The 13,990-nt window shown below is 35.5% G+C and overlaps 1 protein-coding gene across 1 annotated transcript in view; it reads right to left on the bottom strand.

The window, feature by feature from the left end:
* WDR49 (WD repeat domain 49) overlaps nucleotides 1-13,990 on the bottom strand; it is a 125,055-nt gene that overhangs the window by 99,197 nt on the left and 11,868 nt on the right. Inside the window, exon 2 of the mRNA XM_045851169.1 lies at nucleotides 2,696-3,136. Within this exon, the coding sequence (XP_045707125.1) occupies nucleotides 2,696-3,136 (441 nt within the window). The remainder of the gene's footprint in view (nucleotides 1-2,695; nucleotides 3,137-13,990) is intronic.

Below are 13,990 nucleotides of genomic sequence, written 5' to 3' on the forward strand. Positions count from 1 at the left end.
TAAAATGGCTCCAATTAAGAGAACAAAAAACCTGACCATACCAAGTATTGGGGAAGTTGTGCTATATTCATACAATGGAGTATTACACCAATAAAAATATAAACTACTGATATACCCCATAACATGGAATTATCTCAAAATAATTAAGCCAAGTTAAGAAGTCAGACAAAAGAAGGAGCACACACTGCAATACTACTTATACAAAAGTCTAGGCAATGCAAACTAATCTACAGTGACAGAAAGCCTATCTGTGGTTACCTGACAGGCAGGGATGGGGGAGGTTGGAGGGAGAATTACAAAGGACACAAGGAAAGTTTTCAGGATGACGAACATGTTCATTATCTTCATTGTACTCTTGAGTCCTCACAGGTATATACATGTATTAAAATCTATTAACTTGGATACTTTTAATGTGTGTGATTTATTTTGTGTGTTTATACTTCAGTAAAGCTATTTTTAAAAGGAAGTAAAAGCAGCATTCTTGAAGCTTCTACGTTGAGTAAGTACAAAGGAAAGGCTAAGATATATCAGACCTGGAAAGAAGAAACAGCAGCATAATCATTACATAATACAGCAACACAAACATTCCGTTGTAAGAACAGAATGCTGCACACAGGCATAAAAAAATCTGGACCACAACTACATTTTAAGCCCTACCCATTAAGCATTAACACCAGATCCTCAGCAAGAAGGAACAGGATATGATGTTAGCTGACACTACAGAGGCAGCAAAGACTGAAGCACAGCTTCAGACATCAGGCTGCTTCCATTACAAATCTTGCATCACTGATTACATCCTGTGTGATTGGGGCAAATTCCACAGCCTGTCCTTGCTCAATTTCTAACTCTAAAAGTGGGAGTAATATCCACTTCAGGGTGATACTGAGGGAATTAACAGAAAAGCGCAAGTCACATAGGAAGCTAATGAAGATGATGATGATTCTTAATGGTTCCAGGAAGCAGTGAACACCATTTCCCACTTCAAAAAAATCCTTGCTCTCTTTGGAGAAGTGGCTGATTCTGGGTCTAGTGTAATAAATATATGAGATGATCCTGGAACATCTGTCATACCAGGAAGCAAAGAAGTTTTCAAAGACTGGCAGAATTATATCAAAAAAGACTCAGAAAGCTGACATATATTAGTTCCACTGACAAAAAAAATGGTACAGTTTTTGGGGATGGAACAATAACTCAGAGGGTTGTCACAATTCAAATTTGTTTAAACCCCTGAGTCTACAATGATCTTGAAAACAATAATGATAGTAGTATTCATGTTTTTTCTTTCTTCAGAGGATAGTAGAAAACCAGCTCATTATTTTGAATACTGGGAAATAAAAGTAAAGAATTAGGCATTTATTCTGCCTTTGTTACACAAGTTGTACTGCATGACAGTTAAATAATTGACCAGGGGAATTCGTTTTTATAGAGGTACTGCAGTTTATAAGGGAGGAGAAAATGATGAAACTAACATGTCATCATCTTGCAACCATAACTGTTATCCCAAGAGGAGAGAGAACCTGGGATTTTGTGCCTCCTGGTTGAGGAACACCTATATTAACGCTTTCAACTTAACTGCCCGTTTACAGGAAAAAAAGAGAACAAGCAGACATGTTAAAAAAACCCAGGTAAATTCAGTCTGAAAATCTAGAGTGTTGAACAGTGTAAAGGACAAACATCTAGTTTCTTTAACAGAAACATCAACCAGCAACGATAAAAATGAAAGAATAAAGAAGAGGTGAGGGGAAATGTGTAGATCAATAGCGACATATCAACTATTTAAAACATTTTTGAACTTTATTTGGATCTTGGTTCAAACTAACTTTCAAATAATCAAATTATAAACAATTAATAATCATAAGATTAGGAGATATGTATATGACTGGATATTTAATGATATTAAAGAATTATTGCTATTTATATTAAATGTGATAGTAGTATTATGGTAATACTAAACAGACACATTTTAAAAATACCAAATATTTCCAGATTAAATGATTGGATGTTTTGGATTTCAAGAGAGAAGAGATATAAATGAAATAAGATTGAATATGAATTGGAAAATGGTTAGGGGTGAACACTGGTTTTTAATACTATTATTCATGCTTGTGTATTAGTTTAAGATTTTTCAAGGTGAAGTTGCCACCTACTTAATATAAAATACTAAGAATGTGGATTTTTAAGCTGCATCTTTCTCATACACTGATTCTCCTTTCAATATGTTACCTTGCCCATAGGCATAGTTATGCGGACTGAGTGGGTCCTACATGTTAGAATTAAGAAACTGATTCGTACAGTGGTCAAAATCATCAAAATGAGAGAAGCAGTTCCCTGTAATTGCACTCAGCTGGGCCATGCCTTGCAGAGCCTCTCAGATCTGCATATAGAGCCATGATTCTGCTGCAAACTATATAGTCATAAAGGTCTTATTAGCTAGTAATGCGGCATGACCACATTTGGGACAAAGCCAAACATCTGAGTCAGTATCAGCTGTCTCATTTAAGGCCACACAAGAGAATGGCTTAGAAAATAGAGTAGCTCCCTTGGCCCTACTTGTATTTTCTTGAAGTCAGGCTAGAGGCACGGAAGAGTAATGCAGCTCTCTGTCCCTGCTGGTGGTGTACTTGATACTGATCTGGAATCCTGTCCCATCATTTTCCCCTTTACAAGCAGTAGATTCATTTATAAAAATGTGTACCTTGTTTACATTTTCCAGAGAAACCAGACTTGTCACCCACAGATGTTTGAGCTTAATGGCATCTGGAGTGATGGGAAGTGTTTCTTGCAGCTTTAAATTCTCTCCCCAGATTCCTAATAAGCCTTCCTTGCTGCTGGTCAAATAACGACTTGAGCTCTTTAAGAAAAGCACTTTTTGAATGGTGTCCTTGTGTTTCCCTGGGAGGAATTCAAGGTCTTTCCACTGGGGAACCACAGTCACCTTTGCTCGCTCATCACTTTCATATAGTGTTAAGAGCAGAAATGAAGACAACTTGTCCCAGTCAATGAAGCCATCTTGGGCCACATCCACTTTGTCAAAGAGTTTCCCGTATTCTTCCTTTGTGCCCCAACCAACAATCTCTGTCATCCTCTGAATAAACTCTTCTCTGGACATACAAGTGGTTTGACTTGCCTCTGGGGCCTAGAAATTGGGAGAAACACAGGACAACAGTGAAATCATCATCAATACCAGAGCATTGTGCTATACCGCAAGGTCGATATAATCAGCAGTTCTTTGAAGGTGCAAAGAAAAATGTCTTTTACTTATAAGAGCATTAAAGTGAACTGGTGCTGAGGAGCAAATAATTAATGGGGCTACAAGCAGACGTTCTCAATAACAAATGTCCCTACAAGTGGAAGATGGGGAGGCAGCAGAGTCAGAGATGTGATGTGATGAGAGAAGCAGGGGTCAGAGCAGTGCTGGGTTCTGGGCCAAGGAAGGCAGGCGGCCTCTAGAGGCTGAAAAGGTGAATGCTTTTGGTTCTTCTAGAGCCTACAGAAGAAAGGCAAGTCTGACATCACCTGGACTTTATCCCCGTATAACCTATTTTGGAATTTTCAACCTATAGAACTATGAGATAATAAAGTTGTGCATTTTAAGCTACTGAATTCATGGTAATTTGTTATAACATCCATAAGAAATTAACACAGTGGTTTACAGAAAATGGGTGAATCCCTGAAGAAAGTTTAGCACAGCCAGTAAATTATACAATAGTAGAAATTTAATCCAAGGGCAAGAAGTATATTTCTGTAAATATACACAAAAAAACAGTGAACCCATAGACAGTTGATTTTTGTTATTCATCATAGTTATGTTTTATAAAGTCTCTAAAAATACTAAATCAGCAGGTACTGAGCCACTGCTACTAGAGGAAATACAAGGTTAGGTTTCTTTGCACAGCATTTTTATCAACTGATTAATTCATAACTTTGTTTTACATGTGTTTCTGTTGACAGACACCTTATATAATGTATATTGCTAACTCATTAACATTGAATTCATGGCTATAGCACTATTAGCTCATGACTGAATGAAATTTATCAAACACATGCATTTTCTCCATAAGGCACATCACAGTCTTCTTGCACTTGGAAACACTAGACAGCACTTAGGACTACTTTTGGGTGCCATTTTAAAGAGTGAAATCACCAACAAAAAGCATAAAATACAAAAAAAAAACACCTCTTGCCACTAAATAGACCACAAATGAGACACATCTTTACAGTAAAAGAACAGAAATAAGAAGGCAAAGTATTATCTTGTTGGATCTCAGCCTGGAGTATGTACCTCACAAGGCTAATTTTTTTGCTACTCTGAATATGTCTGTGAATGTTCATAAAACCACCTTAAGTATTGAACATAGAAGTACATATATCTTTGTAAATAAATATTTTCAAGTTTTTCAGTCATATGCCCAGAAGAGGGATTGCTGAGTCATATGGTAATTCTATTCTTAATTTTTTGAGGAACTGCCATACTGTTTTCCATAGTAGCTGCAAATTTTAGCAAGTAAGCAAATTCACAAACACAGAATTCATGAATAATGAAAATCATCCATATTTCAAGAAAGTACATAGCTTAATATTGACAGATTGTTCAGTTTGGTGAAATTCGAGATGAGAAAAATCTACTTTTCCTATTACTTCAGAGCCAAGAAGTCAGGATTGAGAGTTGCTCTGGGAGGTAGCATATTATGGAGCAGGTCAAACAGTCATAGGTTTAATCCTGATTCCACCAGGAACTGGGGGAACTATTGGGAGTGTACATCACTGATGAGTCAATTTCCACATCTATGAAATGAATATGGTGATATCAGCCACGGGAAAATTGTTATGAAGATTAACTGACATATCAATAGATGCAGAAAAACACTTGACAAAATTCAATACCAATTCGTGATAAAAATTCTCAGTAAACTAAGAATAAAATAAAATTTCCTTAATTCAGTAAAGAATATCTGCAAAAAAACATGCAATACACATAATGGTGAGAAACTTGAAACTTTCCTACTAAGATCAAGTCAGTACAGGGCAAAAATGCCCCCTCTCATGATTGCTTTTCAGCATCATCCTGTGAGCTCCACAGAATGCCCTCAGACAAAAACAAAGGAAATAAGAGACACAAAGACTGGGAAGGAAGGAATAAAACTGCATTTGTTCTCAGATGACATGATCATCTATGTAGAAAGTCTGAAGGAACCGACGAACTCTTGGAACTAACAAGTGATTACAGCAAGGCTGTAGGATACACGGCTAATATACAAAACTTAATGGCTTTTCTATACACCAACAATGAACAAAGGCAATTTGAAATTAAAACCACAATACCATTTACTTTAGCAGCCACAAAAATGCAATGTGTTTGTATAAATCTAAAAAAAATATTATGTACAAGATCTATACAAAGAAATCTACAAACATGGAGAGGCAAAACACCCAGATAAGCTAACAAAATATGGAAGGATAAGAACAAAGTTGGAGGACTGACTCTACCCAATTTCTAGACTTACCCCAAAGTTCTAGTAGGCAAAACAGTGTGGTATTGGCATAAGAACAGGCAAATATACCAATGAAACCAAATAGAGAACCCAGAATTTAAGCCACATAAATATAGCCAACTGATATTTGACAAAGGAGGAGATGCAGTGATGAAAAGATAATATTTTCAACAACTGCTGCTATAATAACTGAACATCCACATGATTTTTTTAAAAAAATGAATCTAGATACAGATCTTACTCCCTTTACAAAAGGTAACTCAAAATGGATCAAAAACATCCATATAAAATGGAAAACAATAAAACTCCTAGAAGATAACACAGAAGCAAACCTTAATAGTCTTGATTTTGGTGATGACTTTTTAGATGGGATATACCAAAAGGCATGAATAATGAAAGAAAGAATTTATGATCTGGACTTCATTAAAATTAAAAACTTCTGCTCTGTAAAATATAATGTCAGGAGAACAAGAAGACAAGCATAGACTGAGAGAAAATATTTTCAAAAGATACCTCTGATAAAGAACTCCTCTAAAATGTACAAAGAATTCTTAAAATTCAACAATAAGAAAATGAACAATCCAATTAACAATGGGCCAAATATCTTCTCAGCAAAGATATACAGATGGCAAGTCAGCATATTAAAAGGCAGAGAACTGCAAATTAAAGAAAAAAACAATGACGTATCGCTGCATGCCTAATAGAATGGCCAAAATCTGGAACACTGAAAACACCAAAGGCTGGCAAGAACGCAGGGCAACAAGAACTGTTGTACATCGCTGGTGGGAATGCAAGACGGTACAGACACTTTGGCGGTTTCTTACAAGACTTATGAATCCAGCAATCTACCCACATAAATCCAGCGATCTCACTGCTTGGTGTTTACCCAAGGGAGCTGAACACTTATGTCCACACAGAACTGGCACATAGATATTCATAGCAGCCAAGACGTCCTTCAGTGGGTGAGTTGATAAATAAATGGTACTATCAAGTTATGAGAGATATGGAGGAAACCTAAATGCATATTGCTAAGTGAAAGAAGCCAATCTGAAAAGGTTACATACTATGTGGTCAGAGGTTGCCAAGGGATTAGAGGAGTGGGGGAGGGAGGAATAGGCAGAACACAGAGCATTTTCAAGGCAGTGAGACTACTCTATATGATACCGTAATGATGGATACATGTCATTATGCGTTTGTCAAATTCATATAATGTACAACTCTATGAAAGAACCCTAATGCAAAGTGTGGGCTTTGGGTGTCTGTGTAGATTCATCCAGTGTAACAACCGTACTACTCTGCAGGGAGATGTTGATAATGAGGAAGGTTATGCATGTTTCCCATCAGGGATATAGGTATAATCTCTGTATTTCCTCCTTAATTTTGTTGTGAACCTACAACTCCTCAAGAAATGTAAAGTCTTAATACAAAAATGATTAACTGAGATGTTATGTGTGCAAGAACTATGTAATCAAGTATTTAATGGAAGTTAATCTAGGTTTTTAATTAAATTAATTTCCTGAGAAATAATTGGCATCTAGCCCTTTGAACTACTCAGAAGTCCCTAATTCTTATCTTTCTTAAATTATTGTTAGTCTAACAAGCTTAGACGGATGGAAATTTTCAGTGACCCAGATTTTAAGTGTAGAGAAAGAAATCTGATCCCAAAAACACTCCATTTAAACCAACACTGCAAACCGTGAAAGCTAAGTCATGTTGATCTTTTATTTTAAATGATTACATCAATCAACCCTTCATATCTATGTCAGTATCCCATTAATTTAATAAAATACATTTAAAAACTTAATCTCAGAGTATTTTCTTCCTATGAACTAATAATTTATTTTTATTTCTAAGGACAAAAAACCATTCTGACAAATATCAAAACACTCTTTCTTATTTATTGGAACATGAAATTGGAACTAGATTACAAAGAATAAAACAAATGTTCTTCCCTGAAGTAAGTGGAACGATGAACTTCGTATGCGCTGCATATGGATAATGCCCATGTGCACAGGGAAGACGTGATGCACACTCTCAACAAACCTGACGGACAAGCACAGCTGTCTGATATACCGGGCAGCCCTGCCACTGACTGTCCGCTCAGGAGTTTTGTGGTTTCAGGCTTGAACATAAAACCATGATTTTGCCGTACCCTTGGTTAAAATTCAAGAATTTGCCCTTACCAAAAAACCCCAACTTATTCAAGAATCATTATTCCTTGACCAATAAGTATGTGGTTTATGTTTATTAATTCTATTATATGTTGTTTTAATAAATTAGTTAAATGTAGAATTAAAGTAGGTGATCTTTTATAGGAGCTTTAAAACACAAATGCAGTAACTTTTACCATACAGTTAATTCTTATTTGTCTGCAGTTCTGGGACTAGAATTACTTCATTTATTCTGTTATGTGATATATATATATATATATATATATATACATATGTGTGTGTGTGTGTGTGTGTGTGTGCGTATATATATATATATATATATATATATATATATATATATATATATCACAATCTGTAGTAAAGAGACTATGGTTGTATAGTTGCCTCAGCCTCAGTTATTACACTTCTAAGTAGGGATCATAATAACTAGCTCTTAGGGCTGTTATCAGGATTAGTTGATAAGTCAATGTACATATACCACATGAGATCATTTATTGTGTGTATAACATATTTATATTCTATAAAGGTTAATTCCCTGCTAAGCATTTTAAAAGAATAAAACCATAAACTAAGCCATCATGGCAACAACGACTCTTCTCTGAGGATTTAGATGATTGATTTGTTAATGTGTGTGTTTTTGTGTGCATGTGCATGAGGCCTCCAGAGTTGTACATATTATTGGCAAAAAGGTTGCTCCATTTTTTTTTTTTGTACGATGGCTCTTGTAGCGCTTAGTGGTCTTTAACTTCATTCCAAACAATTTTGTTAGATTGTATTGTGACAGCTGTCATGTTGGTGTGCATTAAAAAAAACTTATCAAAATTGGTGAATTTTGTGTAGCCATTTTAATACTGAAGATGGAAGAAGATAAGCAATATTTTCTGGCATGTTATGCCTTATTATGCTGAACTGCAGAAAAAGATTTGTGCAGTATATGGAGAAGGTGTTGTGACTTATCAAATGTGTCAAAAGTGGTTTGTGAAGATTTGTGCTGGAGATTTCTCTCCATGGTTGAGTAGACCAGTTGAAGTCAACAGCAATCAAATTGAAACATTAATTGAGAATGGTAAACATTACGCAATGCAGTAGATAGCCGACATACTCAAAACATCCAAATCAATAAAGTAATTGGTGAAAATAAAAAATGTGTCTTTTATTGTAGGGAAAAAGACCATGAGAACTTTTTGACCAACCCACTAATTACTAATTTTAATAAACTTACCCTACCTATTGTATCAGGGGTGGGTAGGCACTCCCTAGATGGTTCTGAGATACTTCTCAGTGGGTCAGGAGAATGTGTGTGGCACACTCTGCAACAGGATTATGTGAAGCCCTATTTCCATCACAATTACCAGTTGCTAGTTTTTGGCATAACATGAAACAGAAACTGTGTACACACTGTTTCCGCTGCTTTTGCTCAAAGGCACAAATACAGACTATCTTAAGCGAGCCCAGTGCAAGTAAAGTGCATCTGTTTCCAGAAACCACAGCCATTTCATATGTGTAAGACCAAATCACCGTGGTCGTAGCTCCCACCTTGTCTTGAGCCACTGGTACTGCTACTCCGGAAACTGTAGGTGAGTCAGAGCTCTGCCTTAAACTTCTTGGCAAAAGGTTACTCCACAGAAAGAAAGAGAAATCATCCTTCAATCTAAAAATGAGCTGGAGCACACTATGATTTAGTTGCTACAAACTCTCAATCTGTAATTAGATTCAGTCATGAGTAGCAACATAATTTATCTTTGTGTAATCTTTGGATATATATGTCTTTATATGTATATATACACACATAATTACATAATTATTTATGTATAGATACACACATACATATATATTTACATATTTAAATTAGTGCTAATTCAGGTAGCATCTGGTTTTATGCCTTTGTGACATGACATTTGTGTGACCCCAGGCCACAGCATCTGAGGGTCTAATAAGAGGTCTGTACATAAGGCCATCCTTACATTAAATGATTCTATTAAAACTGAAGATGGAAGAAGATATTATTATTGGTGATCTATCCACATCAAGCTAAATTTGCAAGCATATACTTAATATAAATAGGATAGTATAAATAATTTAAGAAATTTTATTTCATTATAAAACATAGAGCACAAAACAATTAATTCTCAATTCCTTCAACTGAAAATTTAATTAGTATGGCTTTAATAGGATTTTCTTCCAATTTGTTCTAATTTGATGTATACCTAACAAATAAAAACTACCTAACTATGTTTAAAAGTATACCTTTCACTCCTATTAGTCAAGATTCACTGTCTGGTTTTTTTGAGGTAAAAATTTAGTGCCCCTGTGTCTCTTAGAACTCATTTTCTGATAAAGTGAAAGTGTGTGATCCATTAGAAAATGTATTCTCACTCAGCACTTCCTTAGATAATGCTTTTAAACTTATTTTTATGTCTTTTAACTACGGAGTAAGAAAATAGTGAGTTATTTTCTCCAATTTTTCTTGCAAGAACAGTAATATACTCAGAATGCCTGGTTGATTATCTCAGTAGGCACAGTGTTGGAGGGACCTTTAGAAAAGTTTCCTGTTTCCCCAAATCCCTGTCAAAGAATATTCTAAAAATCATTTCCATCTTCCCAGAAAGGTTTTTCTGCAGCTACAATCAGTTCTAGTGAACTGCCTATCTTTTTTTTTTATAAAAAAATGAACTCTGTAAAATTCTGTACGGCTTCTGAGCTTTGTAAGATCTGGATTTCACTGTGACTTACAGGAAAACTGAGCCCTGAGCTAAGTGCAGACCTTCAGAACTCTACCCGATGTAAGAAACGTGACAGCCCTTTTCACTGCAAGAAGAGACCATGTGCTTTCAATTAGCAATGTTTGAGCCCATGCATTCTAAAAATTATTTATTTTGACACAAAATAATCTGTTTTTACATTAAAAAACACAAGACATAGGTCAGCCAACAATTAAAATTCACGATGCCATCAGCCTTGTGGATTTTTTCTAGGCAGAAATAGAGTACTTGTGTGTCATTTACCAAATGGTGTCATAATATACACATCTTTGATTGCTGCTCTTCCAGTGTAGGTCATGTCACGAAGTTATGCCTTGTACAATATACACCGGTTTTCATCATCATTTTTAATGGCTGCACAATATTCTACAGAGAAGGCATATTATTTATAAACACCTATTGTCTTCCATTGTTCCCAATTCTTGTCTGTTTTATATAAATAACCCAGAGACAAACATCCTTACACATATATCTTTGCTCAATTGTCCAATTATTTCCCGAGGAAAATTTACAAGAAGCAGAATTGCTGAGTCAAAGAATTCCCATGTTCTTAAAGCTTTTGATAGAGCTTGCCAAACCCTTCTCTGGAGATCGTTGAACAAATTTACATTTCTATCAACAAAGAATGAGGTTGACTATATTGCCCCAAATTTCACCAAGTTGTGGTATTCTCATACTTCATAAGACTCATTGGTTCATTGCTAAAAAATAGTTCTAGTGAGCCTAAACATTGACATACTTTCTGGTAAAATGGAGCAATGCATTCCCAAAGCAACAATTCTTTCAAAAAGCCTGATAACTCTTAGAAATGCTGTTTATGTTTTTTCCTCTTTAACTTTTTCCTATGGCAATATTTTGTAATGAGATGAGGAAAGAAAAAGTTTCTTCATTTCTCTTATTCTGTAAATAAGGACTTGCCCAAAACAAGAATACAGGTCCCAGTTAAAAGCTCTGGAAAGAGCACAATTCAATTTGGTCAGAAATCTCAGTATTCTCTCCTCTGTTAAAACTGACAATGTGTTTGCATATCACTGACCAAAGGATGGCTACCTTCATCCATTGGTTGCTATTTTCTCCCAGATCCTGGAAAACGATCTGCTCATTAATAAATGTATATTGACCATGAACACCCCACATGCTGGCATAAGGTAGCTTTATTTATTCATCTATTAAACAAATATATATTAAGTGCCCACTCCATGTCCAACTCTATTCTAAACACTCAGCACCAACTTTCAATAAGACAGATAAGGTCTATGTCCTTTGAATACTTAGACTTCAGTGGGGAGACTAGGTGTGCTGGTCACAATGATTCTAGGTACCAAAAGTAATAACAGATCTCAAGAATCACACTAATTATGTTCTTCTTCCAATTTCAAACAGAATCTAGACTTTAAACATGTCAAAACATTGCACAAACAGAAATCCTGTATGGTCCAGAAACCTTTCCTTAGTTTGAATGCTTCTTGTTTTCTACTTTTCCTTCAGATCCTTAGAATTGTGCGATGTTTCTTTTTCCTTCATGAAAAATAGTTTCTAATAGGATCTCGGAATCTTGTTTTGCCCAGAACCTGCTAGTTTTATCAAGTGCTTCACCATAAATAACATTTCTTCTGCCAAATATTTGGCATGATTTTTGGGTAATGTTTTGTGACAGCTGAATTAGTATGCACTATCAAAATGCATTCTTTCCCTTATCTCTGTAATAAAATTTAAAATTAACATGCTGCTCTCTCATGCTTCATCCTGTTGCATTTGCCTCAATTTCTCTTGGTTACAAAGCATATTGGTCATGAATATGTATTAGGGTTTGCTGTCAAACCCTGTGAACATCTTCTGGAGCAGATTAGATATGTTATTTCAAAACAAAGGCATCAGTTTATATCACCCCCTGCAATTTTCACTTACCAATGAACATTCATGAGAGACTGAACAACAGAATAGGAGAGACTAGTCCACCAGCCAAGGTTTGTCTTGCTCCTTTTTCTTGCTTCAATAGATTTTAGTTGGTTTTCATTTTCATTTACATTATGATATCAATGATTCAAAAGCTCACCAATCTCAATGTAGTTTAAATTTTGTGACTAATGAAGGCACAGACCTTGAAATCCCTGTACTGAATTTAAGATTTGGAACTGAACTTTTCTAAACCAAAATATCAACAGTTAGATTTCCTATCAACTGATAAGTTAGAATTGAATTGCCACTGCAGGAGAAACAAGTCAATAAATCTACTTTTCACTTTAAAATAAAGATAATCATAATCCCTAACATATGTAATTGTCCATATCATTTTTCTCAGTCTATGGAAGTTTTCAGTTCTCTACCTTGGACCTAAATGATGTTTATTACCATCATCTGTTTTGTCTAAGCAGGAAATTTGGGGGCATGGGCCTGACCAGAGGAATGGTGCATCCAAGAGACAACTGAGCTTCATTGATCCTCATTTGGAAATATCACTCACTACAGAAGGATAAACATATACTGCTTTTAAAAATGTTTAATTGTTTTTTAATACTTTTAAAAACAATTGCTGTCCATTGGTTGGAAACCATAAATAGAGTCAAAGAATTTCATGCATCTACAAATCCATGCATTTCAGAGCTAGAAGAAAGTTTAGAGAATCTATCCCAAACCCTTCATTTAAAAACAAAATACCTAGTCCCAGAGAGTTAAAAAGACTTCTCAGGCCCCACAGCTCACTGTTGACAGAACTAGGCCCACACCCAATGGTATCCAGTCCCTAATGACTTTTCTTACACCATAAATATGTTGATCTCAGCAAACCCTGATTATCTCTAGTATAACACATTCATCAACAATCCAGAAATATGTGAGGTTAGAATTTGTATACCCAAATAATGTCATGCAGTTTTGATAAAAGATATTTACCTAGAACTATAAAACTTTATGATGAGATACTTAAAATTTACATATGAAGTCTAAAATCAATAAAGCATGAATAAACTAAAAGGTCAAAAAGATTTCAAACCACGTTGTAGAAGGAAATCCTCTCATCCAAATTATCATTTCCTTCTCGCTCTTGCATCATTCTCAAACCAACTATCCAACACTTCAACTAATCTCTGGCCATCACACTCATTCCTTTGACCTCTCATCCTTTCATCCCAGGTGTCAAGAAAAACCCTAGCTGAGCACCGACAAAGATCACACAAATGCAGAATAGTATCACTATAATCAGTGATACAATAAGTATCACTGAAACTACTAGGAACCCTTCCAAGTTTCTTGCTGAACTCTTAGTCTTATTCTCCACATTCTTTAAACTTCTAATAGAGAAATTTAACTTGTAATTCATAGAAATGAAGGAGAAGAAAGAAGAGGATGAGAGGGAGAAGAGGACAAGAAAGAAGTGTCAATCAGATGGGAACTCTCTCAAATATCTGCAAGGTAGATTCACTTGCAGCCTTTCCTTCCTGTGACAATAGAACTGCTCCTCTCATCTGGACACCTCCTTCCACTGCCTCAAGGGATCTCTTCGATCATCCTGATCCTGCTCTCTATTGACTCCTTTGCATCAGCATTTAAACATGGTCAAGTCACT

This window comes from Phyllostomus hastatus, unplaced genomic scaffold, assembly GCF_019186645.2.
Source record: "Phyllostomus hastatus isolate PE091 unplaced genomic scaffold, TTU_PhHast_1.1 phas_contig_86, whole genome shotgun sequence".
NCBI classification, from domain to species: Eukaryota; Metazoa; Chordata; class Mammalia; order Chiroptera; family Phyllostomidae; genus Phyllostomus; species Phyllostomus hastatus.